At 49.9% G+C, this 23,894-nt stretch overlaps 1 protein-coding gene across 1 annotated transcript in view; it reads left to right on the top strand.

The window, feature by feature from the left end:
- Window positions 1-21,713, top strand: part of GRIK3 (glutamate ionotropic receptor kainate type subunit 3) — a 101,527-nt gene extending 79,814 nt beyond the window's left edge. Inside the window, exons 11-16 of the mRNA XM_061449862.1 lie at window positions 5,307-5,530; window positions 10,120-10,238; window positions 12,727-12,944; window positions 19,139-19,361; window positions 19,583-19,833; window positions 20,606-21,713. Of these exons, the coding sequence (XP_061305846.1) occupies window positions 5,307-5,530; window positions 10,120-10,238; window positions 12,727-12,944; window positions 19,139-19,361; window positions 19,583-19,833; window positions 20,606-20,800 (1,230 nt within the window). The 3' untranslated portion in view covers window positions 20,801-21,713. The remainder of the gene's footprint in view (window positions 1-5,306; window positions 5,531-10,119; window positions 10,239-12,726; window positions 12,945-19,138; window positions 19,362-19,582; window positions 19,834-20,605) is intronic.
- The last annotated feature ends 2,181 nt before the right edge of the window (window positions 21,714-23,894 follow it).

The following is a 23,894-nucleotide window of genomic DNA, read 5'->3' as shown; positions in this document are numbered from 1 at the left end:
TGGCCTGCCTCCAGATCCAGAGTCTCCTCCTCGTGAAAGAATCAGGATCATTCGGGTGGGAGCATAAAGCAGGAAGGGTTTGGGGAGCTCCAGGCAGCCAGGCCAGGATTAATTCTATGCACTAAATCCGTGCATTGGTAAAGACTGAACTCAAATCTGAGGCTGAGCCCGCAGGACTGGTGAGATGCAGCAGCTCTGGTGGGCTGAGCTGATGCACAGGCTTGGTTCAATAGCCTGTGCATAGGAGAGGGTGTTTCTGAAGGGAAATAAGAGGCTGAAACGGTGATTTGTTATCACTGGAAGGGCTGAGAGCTGTGGGAGATGCTGTGTACCACGAGCAGCCCCAGCCAAGGCTGGGATGTGGTGAAGAGGAGCTGGGTGAAGGTGCACAGCACGCATGAAGGAGGATGGGCTGTTTACTCTGAGCTCTCATGGCTTGTTTTGGAGTCACTCATCTCTCTGCTCTCCCTCTCCTCTCTGATCCAGACAAGCCTGGCCAGAGGCAGGAATGCCGTAGGCGAGGATCCTTTGTAAAACTGCTTTGTTTCTAGTCTGGCCTTAAGCATAAACAGGAAAAGCAACAGCAGTCAGAGCAGCTCACAGCATGACCCCAGCTGCCAGGTCCCCAGGGTCCTCCACAGCCGTGAAGGCAGGCTCGTGTGGTCCCATGCAGAGACCCCGTCCTGCTGCCTCTCATCCTCTGCTGGGCTTCATCACAAGAACACCCCTGTTTTGGGGCAGCTCCGTTCATTCCCTGGAGAAGCAGGGTCCTTTCTCCCAGCAGCTCCTTGTTTATTGTCCCTCTCCCTGGTCGCTCCCACTGAGGAGCCTCAAGCAGGTGAACCACAAAAGCTGAACTCTCACAACATTGGCACATGGGGGGGGTTTGGGGCATTCAGGTGACACAGAGATGCTCCTGTGTTTCCCATCCATTACAAACAGGGAAGCTGGCAACCATCAGCTCTCCTTTCATCCACAGTGAGCTGCTAGTGATGTTTATTCATAGAAATTATCATTGATACAAGCAGAACTACGCTGTGAGCAGCGGTCCATCCAGTCTGATTTATAAAGCTGAGCTGTCTGGCCAAATAGCACCTGCAAATCTCCCCTGTTGTCTGTGGGCAGAACCCCATAAAGCCAGCAGAATGAGCCATGCTGGACATTCTGCACAAACTTGTTCACAAATAAAACTTGTCTTGTGCTGAGACAGCGCATATCAAGTTCCCATTCAATCTGAAGCCTCATGTGGGAATAAAAAAGGTATGAAAAATAACAGGGTTTCTAATGGAAATCCCTGCCAGTGGTAACTATAGAGAAGATGTAATATCTGTCCTTAGGGAGGGTTTATGACAGCTGATTTAACACCTTCACAATAAGTGGGCATTTATTGACAGTAAATTCTGGCAGAAATACATATTGCATCACATTGCCATTAATGTTCCTGCACTGCCTTATTTCAAGCGAGGTGAACTGGGGATTCATTTGGAAGCCACTGGGCCTGGAACAGGGGAAGAAGAACTTCTCTGGGTAAAGTGTTCTTCACTTCTGGTTTAGACACTGCAGGAACCCCTGTGAGTGATGGAAGCTCACACTGGGTGCCCCAAGTTCTGCTTGCCTCTTCAGGTGGCTCTGGGCCTGCCTTTCCCTCCCCGTGGCTTGTTCACCCACCAGTAATTCATAGGACAGGGCTTGTCTCTAAAGATACAACTGCTCTCCCTGGGATGCTGCAGCCTTTGGCATCCCTTAGGCACAATTAATGGCAGGTCCCTTTCTGAAGAACTTCTTGAGAGAAAAGATTACAAGAGGTCTTCAAGGTCCTCATTTCTCCTCTTCAGCTTACAGCTCGGCTGTCCCTGTGACATCTGCTCTTAATTCACCACTGATATTAACTAAATTCACTGACAGGAATGATGTCTAAATTAGGAATGAAACTGTAGGAGCAGCCATTAAAAGCTGGAGTCAGACCATTAACAGTGACCCCCGTCTGCTGCCGGCCACAACCCTGCTCTCCTCGAGCATCACTTCTCACACTGAGTGTTTTCCTGTCCCTGGCCAGCGAGGGGAGGGATGTGGGCACAGGGCACTCAGCACAGAGCCTGCAAGCGAGAGCAGCCTCCCCTGTCATCCCTCAGGGCTCCAGGATCTGTGCCCATGGGGGGCTGGATGAGGGCACCACTGCAAGGAGAGGTGCAGAAGGATGCAGGAGTGATGCCAGCATGAAGCAGAGCTATGGGGGTGCAGGAGCATGAAGCAGCACGTGAGCAAGAGGGGCAGAGATGGGCCCTGAGGTGGGGCAGTGGGGAGGGATGACAGTGTCGATGCTGCCACCAGATACCCGAATAACAATTAAATAAGTAAAATATGCACTATTTCTGTCTCTCAGGCAACACACATGTAATTAGTTTATGTAAATACCTAGCTCAGGTTGGCAAAATAAGTGCAGAAGCAGCTTCTTGTCTGGAATCCATATTGATCTTGGTGCTGATGCTATGGGAGCTCTGCTGTCACACGCAGTTTTCCTCTGGTGCAGGCTGGATCCTGCAGGATTCCCACAGTGACTGTGGCAGTGCAGGAGCTGCTCTGACCCATTCGTGTGATAACTGAGAACCTGAAGATAAGACTCAGCACTTCCTGATAAAAGCCAAATCTCTGTGCAGAGAATATGATCCCCCAGCCACTGAATGCCCGGTAACCCGCATCACTTCCACCCAAGTGAAAACACTGTGGGTGGATAAGGAGATCCAAACCCTTCCAGGTGTGTTAGAGAAGTGTCTGCATTTGCCACGTAGCTGCCTTGGCAAAATCCATCTTTTTGGCCTCAATTCAGCACAACACTTAAGAGCACACCTAAGGCTTGGAAGGTGTGCAAGCCCCAGTAAAACAGAAGCGTGTGCTTAAGTGGTTTTGCTGGACAAGGGCCTTTAAGGGCACTTGCTATAGTTCCTCATTTTAACTAAACCCCATATCCCTGTGCAAGAGTGTAAAAGCTGGGGCTGAGCGAAGGAACCAGTCAGGGCCTGGTAACTGACTCCCAGTTTGTAATGTCAGAGCACGACAAATGAACGCTTCGCCCTTGGTGGGGCTTGATTTAGATCCTCTCAGTCAGCAAAGCCTTAATTAGAGGCCACCTTCAGAAGAAATCTGCATTGATAAAAGGGTATCGAAGTGCAGCCCTGCACTGCCTGTAATAGCTCAGGAGACCACTCCAGCCTGGGCTCCCTTCTGATGGGGTGTGACATTTACTGCCAAGGACACGGGGCTGTGATCAAACCAGAGGAGCTGCTGAAATGACACAGTCAAATTTGATTTCTGCACTAAAAGCACTTTTGATGCTCGGGCCTCCATGCAGATTCGCCTCTCTTCATTCTCTGCGCTGAAGCATCAACCCCTGGCTGCTGGTTAGCCTGCTGTACCACTGACAAATGTGGCTTGGGAGCTCTCAGCCAGGCAGCTGCTCGCCGGCACTGACCGCAGCACTGCTCGTTTCTTTCCTCCTCCAGAAAAATCCATAGCCAAATCCTTCGCTATCTCCTCCGGTTTTCCCTGTCGAGTCAGGACACCCACACAGGAGCGATGCAGGAGCTGAAATCCTGCCTTTCTTTTGGCGTTTCTGCCTTGTGACACACGTGTGCTGTAACGGGGGGAGAGCAGCCGAGGCATCTGCTGGTACCCAGGATATGGGCTCTGCATCCCACCTCCAGCCTGTGCACTGCAGAGCCCACCATCCTGCAGAGTCCATCGGTGCCCCCCCAGCCACAGCAGGCACAAAAGGGCTCGCTGGGAAAACACTGTTCCCATTTTCCCTAAGTTTTGGCAAACGGCAGTGATTGAAGCAGGTGCTTTTTGTACCTAGCTGATTTAAGATGTATTTCCATTGGGGAAGTGAGAGGGAAGGGAAGCAACCAGGGCTCGGCTGAGGAACCATGTTACAAAATGCACATCACTTCTACCCTTGTGACAGAATTCCCAAAACTCTTCCTTTCAGGACCTTTAAAGCCACGTTCTTTGGAGGGGAAACCCTTTTCCTGCACACACACACACGTCTGCAATGGATCAAAGCTCATAGAGGAACTCTTCTTACAGAAAGAGGCTCAGATTCCTGTATTTCTAAATACTGCCCTAACTTTCATCACAGATTTGCCAGGTTAAACGAGACCATTCCCTGACCATCCTCCATAACTCAGGCCATGGATCTTCACTGGTATCTGCAGTGAGCCCATTGTTTCTGTTGGAATAAAGCGTGTTCTAGCAAGACAGCTAATATTGATTTAAAGTTGGCAGGTAACGACAAACCCACGGTAGCTCTTGGCAATTATCACTCACGGATAATTGAGAGTGTTAATTTTCAGACCCAGATGGTCAATAGACCTTGCATGGGAATGCCAGGCAATGGGTGCTGCTCAACTCCAGCATCATCTATGTGCCTGCATTGCCCTGGAAGTCAAAGGTACTGAAAGAGGTTTGCAAGCCCCAAGCAATGCAGCTGCCACTGAGGTAGTCTTGGGTGTATTTAGTTAAGGTGTTTTTTAAGGACCTGGTGAGAGGAATGAACACAGCTCTGTACAACATAGTTAGCCATGGCCTAGCACTGCATTTAGCATAGAAATGACTGAATAGCAGACAGAAACAGAAGCCAGACAAGAAGTCAGAATGCAGAACGGGCTCAGCTGAAACTCCTCGTGCAGTTCAGACACTTCCAGCATGACAAGCTGTGAAGTCCATCACTGACCAGCAAAGCATCTCCTCGGTGGGGCTGCAGCCATAGGGACAGAAGGCAGATGGAAGGGGAACAGTGTGAGTTTCCTCCTTCCCACCCTACACCACGGCTTCCTTTCAAGTCGTATCACGATGTGGACTGAGAGGAAAGGAATTGAAGCTTTTACCCCATGCTGCTGCAATATTACTCCCTGCAAGTGTGTTCTGGAGTGGCCTCCCCCTGTGCCTTTCTCCTCTTGCAGCAGCCTTGAAAGGGAAGTCAACAAAAACAGATCATCTCTGCAAACAGTGGGATGCGCACACAGCAAACCCTGCTGTAAGGAGCTGTGTGGCAAGAAACAAGCACAGCGAGGACCACAGACATCCGATACCATTGTGAAACACAATTCTTCCAGCCAGTTATAGAAGAGCCCATTAAAATGAGCTCACTGCAGCTGGGCGAAAGCTGCGGGGACTGTAATGTCTCCCTGCTGTCTGCAGTGTGTTTCACCGGTTACCATCAGACAAACACCCACACAGTGAACGTCATGGAGCAGAATTAGCAAACAATTCCTAATGCCTTCCTCCTCTCTCCCTCTTGTTGCACACAGAAAGCTGATCTGGCCGTTGCTCCTCTCACCATCACCCACGTTCGGGAGAAGGCCATAGACTTCTCCAAGCCCTTCATGACGCTGGGGGTCAGCATCCTGTACCGCAAGCCCAACGGGACCAACCCCAGCGTGTTCTCCTTCCTCAACCCCCTGTCTCCCGACATCTGGATGTACATCCTCCTCGCCTACCTGGGGGTCAGCTGCGTGCTGTTCGTCATAGCCAGGTAAGGGGATGCACCAGAACCCAAGGGCCACCACACCACATCTGCTGCCATGCCACAAGCTGCCCTCCCCATGCTCAGATCCATCTTGCTGCCTGGTGTGTTAAACCTGGCTTGTTAATGAAATGCCTTTTGGTCCATCACCCAAAGCAGGCTGTGCTCTCAGCCAGGGATGCTCCCAAGTACCAGGCTCCCCTGCCCTGTGCTCTTTGGAACCTGGTGGTTGGTTGTAGAGGTGATACAAGCTCCATGGTGACAATCAAAGATGAGCTAGCCACAGGGGATAATTTGTTTCCTTCTTTGCTAGCAAGAGCCTGCTTTCCATCCCTTTTACTGCTTTAGCAGACTAAATGCTTGTGTTTGTTTGCTTTATTAGCATAAGCCTCTCTCGCTGTGTCAGGGCAGGCAGCTCCACACATTCAGCAGGCTTCTAGGAGAAAAGAATTTTAAATGCCCGCTCCTTTATGGTTTTAGAAATGTTGTTGCCTCTCCATTTCATTAGCACCTCCCTGGCATAATGGAGGGTAATTGTCCTGCTCTCCATCATTCTCGCTCATGCTCCTGTCAGGTCGCTTCTCACCCAGCCTCCACGCTGGGTCCTGCACCACGTCCAGCGCCTGCCCCTAAACCCTCCACCAGCAAAGCTCCCGCAAACCCTTCCCTATATCAAGAGAATGGAGAACCCGTTGCTAGAGATCAGACAATGTGCCTGTTTACAAAATTAATACGCATCTAATTAGCATGTTTAAACCCCCTATATTTAAAAGAAGAATTAGCATAGATTTGCATGTGTTAATAATTTCACAGAGCCTTTGATGAGACGCACAGACCAGGGCTGCTCCCAAGAGCTGATTCCACCTTTTCAAACCAGAACAAAGCCCTCGCCTCCCTGGCCATGCACAGCCCTTGCTTAAATGCTGTGCCCAAGGAAGGTTCCTAAGCACAACCTGCACTTGGACACCGGTTTCCCCTTTCTTCCAGTTCAAGTTATGCCAGCAATGCCTTCAGAGCCCTCCCTGCTCACCCCACACCTTGGGCTGGGCACTACAGGCAGAGCCCAAGGGGCTGCTGTGAGGAGCTTTCCTCAGAGCATTCCTCCAAACCAGCTCCTATTTGATCCACTGACATCACATATTCAAGAAGATTAAATGGAAACTGCAGCAACCAGAATCCATTAACCCTCATGTTAAAACAAATCTGCAATTTTCAGCATCCCTCAGGTCCCCAGCAGCATTTAGAGATGATTTCACTGCATAATATCCTAATTACACATAACAGCAGTTGTCAAAGTAAACTCTGCTCAGCAGGAAGCATTAGTGCTCCAAACCACCCAGGATGGCAAAGCCGTCCAACCAAAGGCCAGGTTGGACGGGGCTTGGTGCATCCTGCTCTAGTGGAAGGTGTCCCTGCCCATGGCAGGGGTTGGAACTGGATGAGCTTTACGGTCCTTTCCAAGCCAAACCAGGCTGGGATGCTGTGACTTTATAAGAGGACAAGAGTCGTGCTGCCGTTACCACATCTCTCCAGCTTCCCACCAGCTCTGCCCCACAGACAGCCCCAGCCGGATGCACGTAGTGCCTGGGACACGATGGCTCTGTCCTGCCCCAGCTGAAGCCCTGGGAAGACACTGGGGGCCTGCAGCGGGGCAGGATGAGGTGCTCAGCAGTTGCTTTGTGTCAGAGAAAGAACCAGGCGCTCTCAGCAGGAAAAGGTCCTCATCTGGGAGAATGAACCCGAGGTAATTACAAAAAGGGGAAATATTGCCATGACTGATAGAACTCCTTCACTTTCTGTCTCTGTTAGCCATGCAGAACACAGCTAGATGGGCTCTGCTGCCATAATGCATTTGGCTTTAATGCCCTAAAGTATTAGACTGCTTGTGCGGCTTGGAGTGACAATTCAGATACAATTTTACCTTTATGAGCTTATTTTTCCCAAGCCATATGATGGCCAAATCCAGCTCAAATGGTCCCATTTTGAAAGCATGTTAAATGGGCAAATTGTAGCTGCACATAAAATTCATTGCAGTAAATACGGAGGAAAGGTCGAAGGAAATGAAAACACCTTCTAGACATCACCTTGTACATAATGGGATATCTCTATGCTGTGTTCAGAGAGCAGCCTCGGGCCCTCAAGCACCCAACTGGGTCCCAGCCTGATGTGCCTGATGTTGAGGGATAAAAACCTGAAGAACACGGGTTTAGTGTCTTGTTTTGTGCTGAAACGACCTGAAACAAACCTCATAATCCCCTATATCCTAGCAGTTATGATGTAATAGGAGAGGTTTTTCCCTATCAGGCTATTTTTTGGCTGAAATTGAACCTCCAAGATATTGCAATTACAGGGTTTTGTCACGTTTTGCTCCTGACATTGCCTCTGTCTTCCTCTTCTTTCAAAGAACACCAAGTGTTCGGTGTAATTAAGGTTCTGCAAGAATGATCTTTTAACACATGGAGATGGAAAGCAAGAGATTTCATGGGGAAAATACTTACTGCATTCAGAAGTAATGGAAACAGGATCTGCTTCTGACCCCGGCAAGGCCTCTAAAATCCAATTCTCAGAAGACAACCACAATCAAAATAGCAAAGCCTTAATTCAGAGATGTGAGGCTCCTGAACTAGGCACCAGAGCCCTCTGCTGATGCTATAATCATAGGTCAATGCCACTTCAAACAACTTAGGGACTATTTAGAGGCCTGCAAAGGATGTATTTGATCCATTTCCCCTTTTAATCAGTCTTTCTTAGTTACTGATGGAGCCTCTCCTCGTACCCCCCCCAGTCCCCAAAGAGCCATAAGCACTTGCAATGCATAAGGCTTCGTGTGGGTAATTTGTCTGGTGAGTGCTTGCAAGTGGACTGTGGAGGGGCTGATGTGGATTGTCACCAGCCTTAGACTGACACAGCCTCCAAAGCTCTGCTGATCACCTCCGGGCACCCAGCGGGGCAGGGCCCTGAAGATTCATCCATAAGGAATTCCTTTGGAGATGCAATTTCAACTCCAAAGTCTTTGGTGTCAGGTCTTTAAAACCTCTTTGAAACACTCCCATTTCCCTGCCAAAAGGCCAAGAGGAGACAAAGGAATAAAATCCTGGGGTTTGATGAAATATTTCTCAGCCCCTGTTCTGCACTTGAGGGAAGAGGTGAATCCTGAGCAGCCCCCATTTATTATGGCTCCAGCTGTAGGGGGTCAATGAGCCCCGCTCACTCTTTCCTTCATTACCCCTCTGCTTCCACTAATGGCCCTGCTCACTTCCAAGCACTGAAGGCTCTGTCACTGCTTAGTGGTTTTCTGAGTGTTCCTCTATAATCTGAGCAGCACCAGTAGGTTTTCACTCAGAGACCTTGAAGTTCTTCCCCGTGTCATCTTGTCAGGCTCATTTCATCTCAGCAATTCCCGCTCTGTTTCACACTCCATCATTGGCAGCCCAAGAAAGTTTTCATCTAATTCTTGAACCCTGGTTTAATTCAACAGCAAGGGCTGCGGTGCCATCCTTCGTGCACCTCTTGCATAAATTCAGAGCAGGTTTCAAGGAGCAGGCAGTGTGTAAAGCTCAGCCTGATTCTTGGTTTCCCCTTCTCATTTTCTCTTATTGAAAAACCAGAGGGAGGGGAGCAGACAGATGAATGAGCAGGATTTTTGGGGTGCAGCCAGAGCAAGGCTTCGGGTCTGCACTCTGGAAGCTCAGAGCAGGCAGCGATCCCTGCTGCAGAAAGGCACAACAAGAGATGAGGATAAGAGAGGTCCTTAAACTGTATCTTGCACAAAATAGAGGCAAACAATGGGACATGGGTACTTAAAATAAGCTTTTTTAAATCAAAAGAAGTCGTAGCATGATAAAATCATAGAACCTCAGACTGGTTTGGGTTGGAAGGGACCTTAAAGCTCCTCCAGCTCCAACCCCTGCCACAGGCAGGGACCCCTTCCACTGGAGCAGCTTGCTCCAAGCCCCTGTGTCCAACCTGGCCTTGAGCACTGCCAGGGATGGGGCAGCCACAGCTCCTCTGGGCACCCTGTGCCAGCGCCTCAGCACCCTCACAGGGATGAAGTCCTGTGTGTTAGACCTCATCCATCTCCCATGGTGGGATGTTCCTGCACTCTGCCCTGCTCCGTTCAGGTGCATGGGGATGGCAGCTCCAAATCCAGCCAGCTGTCTGACTGAGAGCACCATGAGACTGATCCATAAGACTTCTCCTTGGGCAGCAGCACATTTGGCAAAGAATCACACAGAGAACTATCTAATGCAAACTGTGGGCTGGGCTTTGAGCAAGGGCTGTTGTGAAGCTGCGGGGATTTCAGGAGGAAGCAGAGATGATAATTAATGCCTGGTTCGAAAGCAATTACACCAATTATGTTTTTAATTTAATCTCTGCAAAATTCGGGACTCTTAGAAAAGGTAAATAAACAGCTTTAAAAACATTAACGTCTCTCCTGTTGAGCACATCCTGGCTAAGAGAGCTGCGCACAAAGCAGGGGTCAGCGTGCCCCCACAGCAGCATTAAGCAGTATTAAGGCTCTTTTGTTCCTGTTCCTTTAGAGTCTTGTCATGCCACATCCCGACTAACAAGCTCTCCCTTTCCGTGTGCCGCCGTAGGTTCAGCCCATACGAGTGGTACGACGCCCATCCCTGCAACCCGGGATCGGACATCGTGGAGAACAACTTCACCCTGTTGAACAGCTTCTGGTTTGGGATGGGAGCGCTCATGCAGCAGGGTAAGGTCTGCTCATAGACCCACAGGCAGCGGGTGAGGTGTGGGAGAGGGGAGGCAGCTTTCTTCCTGCACCTCCAGGGATCCACCACGCAGGACACACTGGGTACCTGGTGCATCGCAGCACCGAAGGGACCTGCTCCCTGAGGGGTCCTGGGGCCGGGGCCAGCAAAGGGCTGATGAGGCAGGATCTCCTGCGGTTATTGCCTCATTAGCTGTGATCTGCACTTCAGCAGCTCCTGGTGACTGCGTTTGGTATCAGCCCCTTCCTTTGAGCTTCACCTCCACGCAGACACCTCTGCACCCTGCCTGCAACAGGGATGAAGGAACACAGGGGGATGCGCGCCAAAGCTGAGCCCTGTCTGGAGCACCCCAGGACATGGTCCAGGGGCTTTACGCCAAGAGAGCCATCTGGATTTTCCTGTGTCAGAACAAGCCTCTCAGCCTTTTATCTGTATTTCTGGCACCTGCCTCTATTTGCACTTCCACCTCCTGCGGGGCAGAGCCCCATCCATCCTGCCAGCTCAGACACATCACCAACCCCATGAGCTGCAGGTGGCTGCCAGCACCCCCGTGCCACCACGCAGCAATCATCACCATTAATGAAGCGTGCACGCTCTGGCAGGTACCATCTGGAAGCTCTGTGATGGAGCAGCGGCGCGTTCACACGTGTGCTGCTGCTGGGGTGCCCAGAGGAGCATCCATGGACCATGCCCTGAGGAGGGGCACTGCCTTCCTCATCTCCCTCAGCTGCTTAATTCACCAAACTCGGCAGCATCCCACAGATTCTGCAAATTCCTGTTCCTGATAATTCAATTTGTTTGATGTCAGGATCTTTGTCCTGGCTTGCTCTGCTTTGAATGAACGCTTACAGAACAGAGGGCATCTTGCCCTCCGGTCTGCCTCCATTTTTACCCTCATCTGGTCATTCTGCACGTTGTGAAATGGCCTGAAAGCCCCTCCAACACAGGGCAGAGGGGATGGCGAGGAGCTCCTCTGGGCAGCTCAGCCCAGCAGCCACCACGTGTGAGACAGAATGCTTTCTATTCTACTGGTGCACCCGTCGACACTGACAGGGACCTTAGAAATGGGATATGGATGGGATTACATTCACATCTGTGGGTGGAATAGAGCAAATGGAATATATAGAGATGGAATGAACAGAGTAAATCAGTTAGGAAGACAGCAGAAGGGGAACTTGCGAGCAGCTCTGAAAGAAGGAATGAAATTCAGCTGTAATCTAATTGCAGAAAATCCAGGAATAGAAATAAGTGGAAAATGTCAAACAATTGTCACACTTTAATTTACCATGTATCAGTAGTTATTCCCAGGGAGCAAAAGAACCCCAGCACTAGCTTGGTGGCATGTGCAGTGCTGCTGCTCCGTGCTCCTCCTGCTGCTGCAGCGGGTAATAGAGATTCTTCCCAGCTCTCACTGCCCTGATGGCCAGTGACAGTTCCCAGCCAGACGGTTTAGCAGGATGAATCACCTTCTTATCAGCAGCTGATAAATGAAAGGAGCTGAATTCCTTTTAACTCTGCTCTGCATCTAAGAAGAGAAAGATTTCAAAGCTGGACTGATGTCGCACCGCCCGATGCATCAGAGGACAGGAGATGGAATGGGAAAGAAGCGGGATCCTGGGAAGAACTGAATCAGGATCTCAAGAACCGAAGCAGCCCTCAGTATCCAAGGCTCCTCTGCTTCCTGGTGCCTCCTTGCTGCACTCAGGAGAAAAGCCACGCTCCATGCTCCGCTTTGGTGCCTCACTGCTTAAAATTGCTTTGCAAAGAGCAGTCTTTGCTGCAGATTCCAGGCTGGATGTATCCTCTGAACACAGTCATTTCAAACCCAAAGCTCTTTCCCGGCTTTAAAAGGTGTCTTGGGCAATTACGAAAATAACACAACCCATTTAGTCCTTCACATCTGCTCAGTAAAAGTCATTCCAGACCAGTTACACCTTTTATGCTGTAGCATCTCCTGCTTCCCCACTTCTAAGTGGTATTCAAAGTACTGGACCCTGATAGTTCCTTCCTCCTGTTTGATTTTGTTTTAAACCTTATGTATTTGAACACATTCCCTGGAGTGAGGCTTTGAAGAGGAATTCATAGACAAGCAAAGCCTTTTTTAAATGGCACAACAAAACACTCATCAAAGTCCACAAATCGCTTGCTATTTAAATCTCATCCAAGCAGCCTGGTTAATTACTTCACTTGGAATATTGCCTGTACATTGGGCACTGCACGAGGGCAGCAGTGAAGGGAAAGGGGTTCTACACAAACCCCACTTATTCCATTGCATGCAACTTGTTGGGATCATCATTTGCCTCAAAACCAGTTGGCTTCAATTGCATAGCTGGTACAGTTCCGACAGTGAAACCTAATCCTTTCTATACACAGACCTATGTATGCAATGTGTGTATGTGTATATAAAATGGGTTCTTTCTCTCTCTGTTAACCTCTTTCTTCCTTCTCCTTTTCCCCTTCCCACCCCAGGCTCGGAGCTGATGCCCAAAGCACTGTCTACACGGATCATTGGTGGCATATGGTGGTTCTTCACCCTAATTATCATCTCGTCCTACACGGCCAACCTCGCTGCCTTCCTGACAGTGGAGAGGATGGAGTCCCCCATTGACTCGGCAGATGACTTGGCAAAGCAGACAAAAATAGAGTATGGAGCAGTGAAGGACGGAGCTACCATGACCTTCTTCAAGGTGAGACCAGGCAGATGCAACGCTCCCAGGCCAATGGGAGTGAGAATAAGGAGCCAAAGACAAAAAGCCTCCTAAGCCACCGCTGCTTCTCCTTAGGTTGCTTCAGTCTCGCATCTTTGGCAGGACTCTGACAGTTCAGCTCACAGAGGTTCCACAGAGCCCTTGAGGCTGCCCCGAGCAGCCTCCAGGGACAGAGGAGACAGCAAATGAAACCTAAAGCTGGCCAGATGTTGCAGTGTACCCTCCCCAGCCAGTATTTCTTATAGCTGAAATGCCTTTCTTATCCTTCAGGTACTCACATTAGCGTAGTCAAGTTTTCTTAACCTCTGAAACCCAGTGCAAGGCAACACCACCGATGCATCAGACCCAAATCACATTAATTTCTTCTCTTTAAAGCATAATTAATTTCAGGAGTCAGCCAACACTGCAGAGGAGGCTGCTAAGAACGTTCATATTTCACTATTGCCTCCAAAATGGAAAGAAACCCAGAGACTTGAAAAGACTTTCAAAACCACAGCTGGCCTGTAAAAACACTTCAGGAAAAAGAGAGAGAATAAAGGAATAGAAATGAGGGTGATTAATCTAAGGGATGATCACGCTGGCTTGGAGGAGAATTTAAATGCACGGTGTACTCAAAAAGCTGTGTGCCGAGGCAAGGTTTGGAGTGGGGCTCCCATGGGAGCACAGGCAGAGCTGGGCTGGCTGCAGCACCCATGGATGCCAACGCTCTCCCTGGGGGCTGTGGCAGCAAGGCAAGAGGGGCACTGGCAGAGCAGAGCCTGTAGTGTAGGAATGGGGCTGATCCCTCCCCCGGTCACCCTAATGCAGAAGGAAATATATGGGCCAGAGCGTGACAAACAGTTCGTGCTTTAAAAAGCAGGTTGTGCCTGGAATAGTGCAGTGATTTGAATAGGCCCAGTGTAAGGCAGCGAGACGGGGCCATCAACAGTTTAATTGCCAAGACTCGTTAAAGGAAACCTATGTGCTGAATTTTAATAGCCAGGAAGAGCAGCGTTCTTCTGCAGCTTCTCTTGGTTAAGGAGCCACTGTACTCCCTGAACCTCCACTCTGAGAGGCAGCAAGGCAGGTTGATGAGGAAACATGGAGGATTTGATTTGGCTTGAGCCATGATTCATGCTGGGAAACGACAGCGTGGCTCTGAATAGCAGGTTGCTGCAGGTCACTTTGCCTTCTGCAGTGGAGCTGGTGCATGCGGTTTTGTCTTTGGCATGGTCAGGTGCATTGTGTTCCGTCCAAAAGCAATAGAAATCTACCACAGCTCTCAGGAAAGACAGGCTGTTACTGATGTGTTTTAACTGCTCTTTCCAACCTGAGTTTTATATGGAAGTAAAAGGAAACAGCCTTTTTTTAGAAATCATCAAGGACATAGTATATTTACTGCTTCATATCATTATCCATCAGAATCATTCCTCAGGCTTCTAATGGGCATCTGGCAGGGTTTATTGTTGCAGTGTGTTTGCCTTTTCCTTTTATTATCCTTGTTGTTTGGAGGTGAATTCTCAGGGATGTCCCTTCTGAGAAGCGTTTTGACTGGTGGAGCAGTGAGAGCATCATGCAGGATGTTCACTGGTCCCCATGTACAGAGGGATACAGGGGAGGCTGAATTCCTCCCGCCCCTCAACAAGGTCTTTTCCAAATGGCTGGGCTGCATCACAGCTGCTCTGCAGTGCCACCTTCATGGGGACATCTTCAAACAGCACAAAGCTCTGGGGGACCGAGCACTGAGCATCCCAATGTCTGCTGAGGATCCGCATCTCCTCGGATGGGTGGGATCAAAGGAATGGCAAACAAGGCTTCACATCACCTCCCTCTGCTCTGCTAAAGAGGGGGTTACCAGCAGAGAGAGAGCCCCACAGCTCCTGGGGCTCTGGAGGTCCAGCACTCCTTCAGTTTGGTGAACAGACTCACTGCTGGGACAAGAGGCTGATGGCAGCATCCCAACTGGGACCTCACCTCTTTAGTGGACTACGCACTAGGACTTCATCCGGATTGCTGCCTTATTCCTTGTGGGGCTGTCCTGCAAAGTGGTCCCCCTCACGTTAAGAACTCACTCCTCTGCTTCTCCATGGAAAAGAAGCTGCAAACAACATACACGGATCCCCCCCAAGCCATGGCCCCTTCATCTGTGCCTGCAGCTCTGCCCATCACTGTCTTCAGCCAGATCCCACCTGGGTCTGTAGCCCCCCCAGCACATGGTGGTCTAACAAAGCAGGACCTTGGGCTGCACAAGGAGAGCACCATCCTGGAAATCATCCTGGGGAGCAGTAGGAAATGGGAGGAAGGAGACAAATGCCTTGCACGCTGTTCCCTGAGCCAATTCCAAACGTACACCAACCGTAGTGGCAGATTTTGATGTCTGAAAAGCACCTCGAAGAAGTTATTTATTCTATTTGCTCCCTGGCAATGCAGATCGAGTTACAGGGATAAACCCAGATCAATTAATTTAGGAAGAGCTTCAAGCATTCATTATAAATCAACCAGAACTCCATCCCATCTTGCAGTGGGTGCCGTCTCTCTGAACAGACGCTGGGTTTAACGTGCAGTGTGGAATACGAGTGTGGAAGTGCGTGTGTGTGTACATATATATTCACTTGTACAGAAATGTTAAATCCTCAACAGTAAGCATCTTCAGCTGCTGAAAATCAATTTATTTTTTCATACAGGCTGGAATTGAAAATCTTAAGCCTGGAAGTCACTTTCTTGCCAATTTTGCTGATAAAAAAGCGTATATGTCTTGGCAAGATGCCTTGTAGTGGCTCCTCTAAACTATTCCATTAATTTATTTGGGTGACTGGTCTTGAAGCATTGGTTATTAAAGGCAGCTTCTGAGCTGTGACTCTAAAGAATGAATTCAGAGGCGCTCTCACAGTGTCATTGCAGTTGCTGCATTCAGAGGGGCTGGTGCTCAGCTTTTCATACATGCATCTCATTTAGCACTAACGCAGGGGCTTAGTCAGATGCAGAGGGCAGGGGATCAGATTCTGATGTTATTTATCCTGACCAACAAGAGGAGAAGCTCCGCTCCTATGAAGTGGTGGGAGAGGTGTAAATGGGAGACATGACTCCATGGGGTGAGCCTCCGCTGCCGTGATCTACCACCTTTATCAGCAATAATCTCCATCATCCCATATAAAGACCTGTAGGGACAGGACAAAGGGGAATGGCTTTAAGCTGCCAGAGGGGAGATTGAGAGGAGATCTTAAGAAGAAGTTCTTCCTCTTCTTCAGTTGCAAAATCAGAAGTCAGCAAAACGTACGCTCAAAGGAGTCCAGCAAAACAGACCCAATTTATGTGCATCCTTTATGGTTATTAAATCACTGCTAAGATGGTTTTGTGTATTCCTATGGCACGTTCTCAGGTGATGTCATGCAAATTCCCATAAACAAGCGACCGCTTCTGCAGTGTGGCTGAAGTGTTCCAGGAGGAGGAAGGGGAGGAAGGAACGTTTCCCCTGATAGGAAAAGCCCAGTGGTTGAGGTAGGCTGGAGCGGGAGCACCCAGCGCTTGGCAGTTCTCGACCGGTGACAGCTCTCACAGTGACTGACAGTTGCTGCTGGATTGGACTCGAACAAATAGCCCAGTCTCTCAACCTGCTGGTGCTGTGCTGAGAGTTACAGCGGGGGCATTTCCACTTGGAAAAGGAGTGTTCTTATCTCATGTTAGCAAAGGGAAAGGCACTCATAGGAAATGAATTCCCAGGGAGGAAGTGGCAGACTGCGGGGACAGCCTGAGATTGCTTTGACCCGAGCCGTGCTTTGAGCTGCTCTGCCTGCTCCAGGGCCCTGACCTGCCCTCCCTGCAGGACCCACCGCCACCTTATCTCTGGGAAGATGAGGCTGTTGCCGTCAGCAGCACCGTGCTGCTGGGATGCTGCTGAAGGGCTCAGCCCCGTGTTGGCAGCTCTCTGTTGCACCAGGCATGAGCAAGCAGCTCTGGCCCAGGCGTGCTCCAGCCAGAGAGGGTCCTTACCCCACCGTGGGTGCCCCCATCCCCTGGCCTTCCTCCTGGCTCCTCCTGCAACTTCAAACCACAATTAAGTCCTTTCAGCTGGTCAAAAGCAGTGATTTAAGAAGAGAAGAGAAAAGTGGTTTTTCTCTTCCAGGGAGCGCTGTCTGATGTAATTTAAGTTGCCTGAAGAGCTACAATGCCTCATGCAAGTCCTATTAGCTTCACTAAATGCAGCCTATTGATTTTTTGCCAGTTTATTTTGCTGTATGCTTTAAACTGGAGAACACTGATGTTGTTTAAGAGCTCTGTGTCAACACCCAAGGAGCATTAAATGCAGGAAGAGCAGGAGAGAAAGGGAGAGCCAGTGAACCCAGAGGCTTTTGATGTGAACTATATAAATGTTAAACAAGTCTTATCAGCAAGCTGAGTGTGCTATTCATTTCAATTACCCATTGTAATGCACAGATATTTAATAATCCTTTTGGAGGCTACATCTCTTGCTGCTCTTTGAGGTTTGATAGATGCCACAAATCTATCTTGGAGGCACCGGTCCAGCTTTTCAAGTAAGGCAGATTATCCTGCCTCTTGAATGAAGTTTGCTCCAGCACATCCACTCCTGCACATTCATCAAGTGGATTATAACATGAGCTTTAACTGAGAAGAAATGAGTCCATGGATATTTCAGTTAGGAGCCCACAGGGTTAAAGACAGAGGAACAGCCTTTGCCACTGTGCTACCAAAGCAGCTTTGGGGGTGTGAAGCTTTTGTTTAACTTGAAGAAGCTGAATAAAAGGAAGTGGACAGGCAAAGCATTTGAAATAGAAAGCATTACAAGGGACGTTTTCCTTAGCTAATTTATCCTTATTTATAGTGGCTTTGCTGGCACATTTTGGGTGATATTGCAAAAATGAGGGGGAAACAGGATAGCAGCAGTTGGGATGGGCTGGGGCTCCATCTCCTGCTTTCTTAGGGAAGGACAGAGACCTGAAAGGAGATAAAGCTTCTGCTGTAGCAACTCCCCTGCAGCTGCAGGTGAGCAGTTACCCTTAGTCAAGGCAAAGCACAAAGACTTTTCAACCCCTCCAACTTATCAGCCAGCTTCAGGCTCTTGCTCAGCAGCGCCAGGGAGGAGGAGGAGGTTTTGGCTGACTAAGCTGCCTCTTATAGAATAAGAAGGCAAGAAGAGATGGAGGAAAAACAAGAAGTTAGGCAGAAAAGAACGGCACATAAAGGAGCAGGCAGCAGCGTGAACACAAGCCTCAACCTCCCAGTGCTTTTCCAGAGCTCAAGTGAATGCATGGAGCTGGTGTGATGAGCCCATGGGAGCACAGGGACCTTCAAGAGAGCTGCTGGGCCTCCCTGGGGACTCTTTAAAGCCAGTCATGCCTTTAGTGACAACCGACACAGGGACAGCTCAGGAGGTGGTCATAGACAAATGGTATATGTCAAATATTACGGAATGACATAGAATAACCATGTTTCTTCTCACCCAACATACTTTGTAAAGGAAGAAAACAACATTACCATGGACAGGAAGCTAGAAAACACCTTCCTCCTATTTACCAGCACGCCTGCTGATAGTGAAAGAGTATCCCTGTTTATTTTTAGCCGTAAGACAATCTGCTTGAATCCTTCTACACCTCTGTTTATGTGGGTATGTTAAATTCGTTTGGCAGCTGCACATATCTCAGAGGAGACATGTTTCCTTGCAATGCTTGAGGAAAGACAAAAATACAATAGAGCGTGTGCAAAAAGAGAGAAACATGCCCTCTGAAATGTTCCCTGTCTCCTCTCATTGTGCAGAGACAGGAGAAACAAAATCCTGCTTAGGAAGCTAATGCATTTAAAGAGATGTGCTGATAGCCTGTCACACGAGCAAGTTCTGAGGGCATCGAGGCAAGGTCTCCTGCCCCTCGCTGAAGTGAATGAGGAGTTCAGGTCCAGCTCCAGGATAAGGGCTCAGGAGCAGGGCTGCTTTATGTTGAGTGTGTGCACGACAGGCAAAGAGCTGGACCTTTGCCTCTTGTTACAGCAACACAAAGCCAAACAATGCTGGGCATGAAAGCAGAGAGACAGTTAAGAAAAGGTCAAACTGGTCCTCGTTCCACAGTGCAATCTGTTCTCAAACTGGCATTTGTTAGTATTATTTCCTGAAGAGCTACCAGGGTTCAGCAAATGGAAAATTAATTCTTATTTTGGGGATGGGGGGGGTGTCATTTTTCCAGAAATCCAAAATTTCCACGTTTGAAAAAATGTGGGCTTTCATGAGCAGCAAACCCACGGCACTTGTCAAAAACAACGAGGAAGGGATCCAGCGAACCCTCACGGCGGACTACGCTCTGCTCATGGAGTCAACCACCATCGAGTACATCACCCAGAGGAACTGCAACCTCACTCAGATCGGGGGGCTCATCGACACCAAAGGCTACGGCATCGGGACTCCCATGGGTAAGTGGGGGTCTGGAGGTACCCGGGGGGGACTCATTGCCATGAATACAACAGATGTGACTAAGAAAATCCATTCCCAACAGCAAATCCCCAAACACCAAAGCTTATATTGCCTACCAAAGAGAGGTCTGAGCAACCCTGCTTAACCCAGACACATTCCCTACTTCGTGTGTGGTTTTGTCCTACTTTCCCTCTGTGTATAATGGTGCTCCCCTCCCCAGGGTCGCCGTACAGGGACAAGATCACCATTGCCATCCTCCAGCTCCAGGAGGAGGACAAGCTCCATGTAATGAAGGAGAAGTGGTGGCGGGGGAACGGCTGCCCTGAGGATGAGAACAAGGAGGCCAGCGCCCTGGGCATCCAGAACATCGGTGGGATTTTCATCGTGCTGGCAGCAGGATTGGTGCTGTCCGTCTTCGTGGCCATGGTGGAGTTCATCTACAAGCTGCGCAAAACGGCGGAGCGAGAGCAGGTACCGCTTTCCTCCGTTTCCCTGCACCCCCATTAGCTGCAGTAATGACCCTGGTCAACATCTGTAGGGCCATCCTGAGCCAGCCGACACACAAGTCAGGAAAACACAGACACAATTCCCTGGGAAGGACCTTTCTGAGCTGTTAAATCCAATCGCGTTGCATCTTCCGGATGTAACGCGTACAGCGCATGAAGTCTCCATCTCCTCTCCCCCGTCAAGGAACTGGTCAGGGTCCACCAGGAAGCCCCATGCTATCTTAGCAACTTGCCGCAACACTTACACAGCCGGCCCATCCCACCCACGGTGCCCGATTAGTGCTGCTGAGATGGGAGACCTGCTTTTATGGGTTTCCCTCTTGCCTGTCATGGTACAGCAAGTGGAAAAGCGCATTTGCGTGCATGAGCAGAAATCAAAGCAATCTGCCCACGTGGCGGGCCAGACAGATGAAGGAAAACTGCCCGCTACCAAGCCCAGCAGGATCCGACAGCCCTCCGAATCCCAGCACATAAATCCCCCAGGCCCCCCGCAGGGATCACAGGCATTCCCGGCGCTCCAGCTCTGCCTTTCTGCAGGATTTAGTGCGTCAAAGGCACGGGAGACAGGGGTCAAGCTGTCTGACATCCCTGACGTCCCGCTAAGCGCAGCTGATGCTTTAAACGCAGCCTAAACCTTGCCCTCTGCAGAGCCCGTTTCGGATCCCCCCTCTCCCGGTGGGATAATCAGGATGCTGTGCCAGGAATAACGGTGCTTTTTGTCCCCCCGCTCTCCCCAGCGCTCCTTCTGCAGCGCCATGGCCGATGAGATCCGGCTGTCCCTCACGTGCCAGCGGCGGGTCAAGCACAAGCCCCAAGCACCCGTCATGGTGAAGACGGACGCCGTGATCAACATGCACACGTTCAACGACCGACGGCTGCCAGGGAAGGACAACATGACCTGCAACACTGGACTGACACCCGTGTTTCCCTAGGGAATGGGAATGGGGGGGGTGGGAGGGAAGGCAGTGCGGCAGACAAGGCTGGATGCGCTCTAAGTGGGGAAGAAAGGATTGAAAACAAAACAAGAAAAACCCAGAAAATTCAGTTAAAAAGCCTGGTTTGGTTCATTTCAAGAGCAAGGCCTTCACCACGCAGCTGCATCCGTCACCGGATAGAAGCAAGAGCTTCAAAGCACGGACTGGAACGTGGGTCTTGGGGCTTTTTGGGTTTGGTTTTGTTCTTTTTCGTTCTTTTGGTTTTCCATGCTTAGATCCTCCAGGCCTCGCGGAGCCCGACCACGCCACCATCACCCATCGCCCATCACCCCGGAGTCTGATGTTTACATACTGCAAACACACGGAGGCAAACCAGAATTGAGCCAAACTGCCCCTCAGTGGGTAAGGAGGAGCCCAAGCAAGGCTCCTCTAGCATGGCAATAAAAAGAACCACTTTGATAGGTGCAGCGTGAGCAGCCGTCTGTGCGAGCATCTATTCCACACTGTCACACAGCACACTTAGGATATGTCGGCCAGGAAAGGGAAAGGTGTCTGGGAAGCACCGTGATGGTCAAGGCATCTTCTCCTGAAGCAGCTCACCGTGGTGGCCCTTTGCCTCAGGGCTGACCACCCGCATGGGGATGTGGTGAGAGAAGGCAACACACACGTTCATCACTCGATCCAAGGGAGCTGACTGCAAAGGGGCGAGTAAGCCTGAATGGAGCCGAAGCCCTGGCCAGGGATGGGACAGCGCCGGAGCTGCTGCCATCTCCAAGTGACACCAGCCATATAGCCCCCACCCAGCGTGGCACCGTGATTGCCAGGTCCTCAGCTCCTTCACTCTTCCCACAAAGCTCACTCCTTCCTACAAGGAAGCATGGGAAGCAGCCGAGCTCACAGGGTTCAGCAGCAGCAGAGCCAAACAGCACCGATTTGACACTCAGACCAGGAGAGGACTGTGCATCTGGTTGAGGACTAAATTCTCCCCATGGCATGAGACACCTGAAAGACCAAGCCTCAGGCTGCAGGGCCAGGGCTGGCCTGGGGCAAGCCACACTGTGTGAGCCAAACCTGTCTCCCTCTCGCTGTGCCCGGTGAGCAGCAGCCCCGCAGGCAGCGTCTCCGTGTGATTTAAGCAAACACACGCTAAAATGCTCTCAAGAAACCTTCCAGGAACTGTGTTCTTGACCCAGGTCCTGCAGCTGAATTTGGCCACAACTACCAAAGACCCCTCTGCTGACCTAAAGTAATGCTCAAGTAAGTACCTTCACTCGGCTCCATCGCTCCATGGGGAGCCAGTGGGACGCACTGCAGATGCATTTGCAAATTGGAACAGCAATGGCTTTGCCTGTTGCCACCCAAAACATCACACAGAGTATCGCAAAGGTGCTTAAAAGCTCTGATTTAAACACTGGTAGCAAAGAAAACAGCAACCTCCCCCTCTAAACCTTGGGTTGGAGAGCGATGGAGCAGCCCTTGCCTGAGCTCTGCATCCCAAACCTTTGTCCTCGGAGCTCTGAGATGCTGAAGTGACCCACTTCGCCCTCCCCTACCTGCAAAGCCTGCCTCGAAAGTTCATCCTCGCCCAAAGGAACAAACCTGTTTGTAGCTGATTTCAGGCTGGTTTTTCCCCACCTCTTTCTATTTCAGGCTGTTAGAAAATTATCTGCAGAGCTGATCAGAGTTAGCTCAAGGGGAGATAGCTGCTCCCCCGCCCCACCACAGAGCAGCATTTGTCCTCATTTCGCTCTTTCTGTGATGAAAAGCAGCAGCATAGTGACCCGAAACAAAAAAAAAGGTAATTTGTCAAATTTTGACTTAAGATATGCAAAGAATTTATGTTAATTCTCACCTTTTCATGGAAACCATGAAAAATTAGGGGCGAAAGCTGCCAACCCCATGGGCATCATCATCCTAATAGTTTGCTGACCAGATACCTACGGCAGAGCATAGACTAGGAGTCTGGGTCTGCTTCCCAAGGCTAATGACACTGCAAATCCCTAGGCTTGGCAAAGGAGGAGATTTGATGTTTTCTTTGCAGATTTCTCAGCTCTTAGGAAGAGATTTTTACAATTAAGGCAAAGAGAAAAACAAGCCTGAAATGGGTTTTAAATGTCCAGAGAGCAAAACACCAGAGAAAACAGCATTAGTTTTGCTCCCTGGGAGATGATTTTAAACTAAACACATATTACTGATACCATAAACCCCATTTATCCACCTTTGACACCAGTTTGATTTGATTTGACTCACAAACATCCCAGAGTGAGAGGTGAGCATCTAGAATCACAGGTGCTGTCTTCCAGCAAGACCAAACCCTGCAGATGAACCTTTTCCCTTCCCTCTCTCCCCTGCCCCTAAATCAGCTGTGAAACAGCAGCTAACATCATGCATCTGCATTATGGGCTCATGTTTAAATCTGTGTCATTAAAGCACTTGATATTTAACAGCAAGAAAGTGTTCTGCACCACTGGGAGCAGCGTTGGAGCTGGGGGGGGCTCCCTGGACCCCAGCCCAAGGGGGCCGCTGGCTCCTGCTCACTGTGAACTATTGGGAGGAGGGATGGCTCCGGACCTTGTCCTTCCTGCTGGGACCCCAGGCAGCTGCACCCCATCCTGGGTTAATTCACCTTCTGTTGCACTGCTTAGCACAGGCCAGAGTCTCTCCTGTTATTCCCATTTTCCCTGTTGCTCCTTGCCTTCATCCCGGGAGCCCAAAAGCCATGCGGTGCTTAAACACAGAGGAGGAGCGATGAGACTCGCGCTTAGCAGTGATACCTTGGGAGACTTCCAAAGGGGCAGAGCTGATGACAAAGCCTCAAAGCCTTCTGTGAGCTGTTCTGTGACCTGTTTGTGACTATCTGCGACTCATGTCTTAGGAATCATCCGACTTCCAACTCTGTTTAAATCAGCTCCTTTCTTCGCTTGGGCAGAGGGACTGAAAAAGTGAGGAGGAAATAAAGAAAAACCAGGTTTGGGCTATTAAACTGCATCTAAACTGTTGTCACCTCTGTTCACTGTCCCTTTATCACTTGCTTTTCCCTTCCAGCTCTCCTGTGAGACAGAGCAGGGGCACAATGGGTAGCTTTGGGGTT

The sequence above is a fragment of the Pezoporus flaviventris genome, unplaced genomic scaffold, assembly GCF_033815535.1.
Source record: "Pezoporus flaviventris isolate CSIRO_AGI_PZ_B2104156 unplaced genomic scaffold, CSIRO_AGI_Pfla_v1 ptg000008l, whole genome shotgun sequence".
Taxonomy (NCBI): Eukaryota; Metazoa; Chordata; class Aves; order Psittaciformes; family Psittacidae; genus Pezoporus; species Pezoporus flaviventris.
This window is presented reverse-complemented; position numbering and strand designations above follow the sequence as displayed.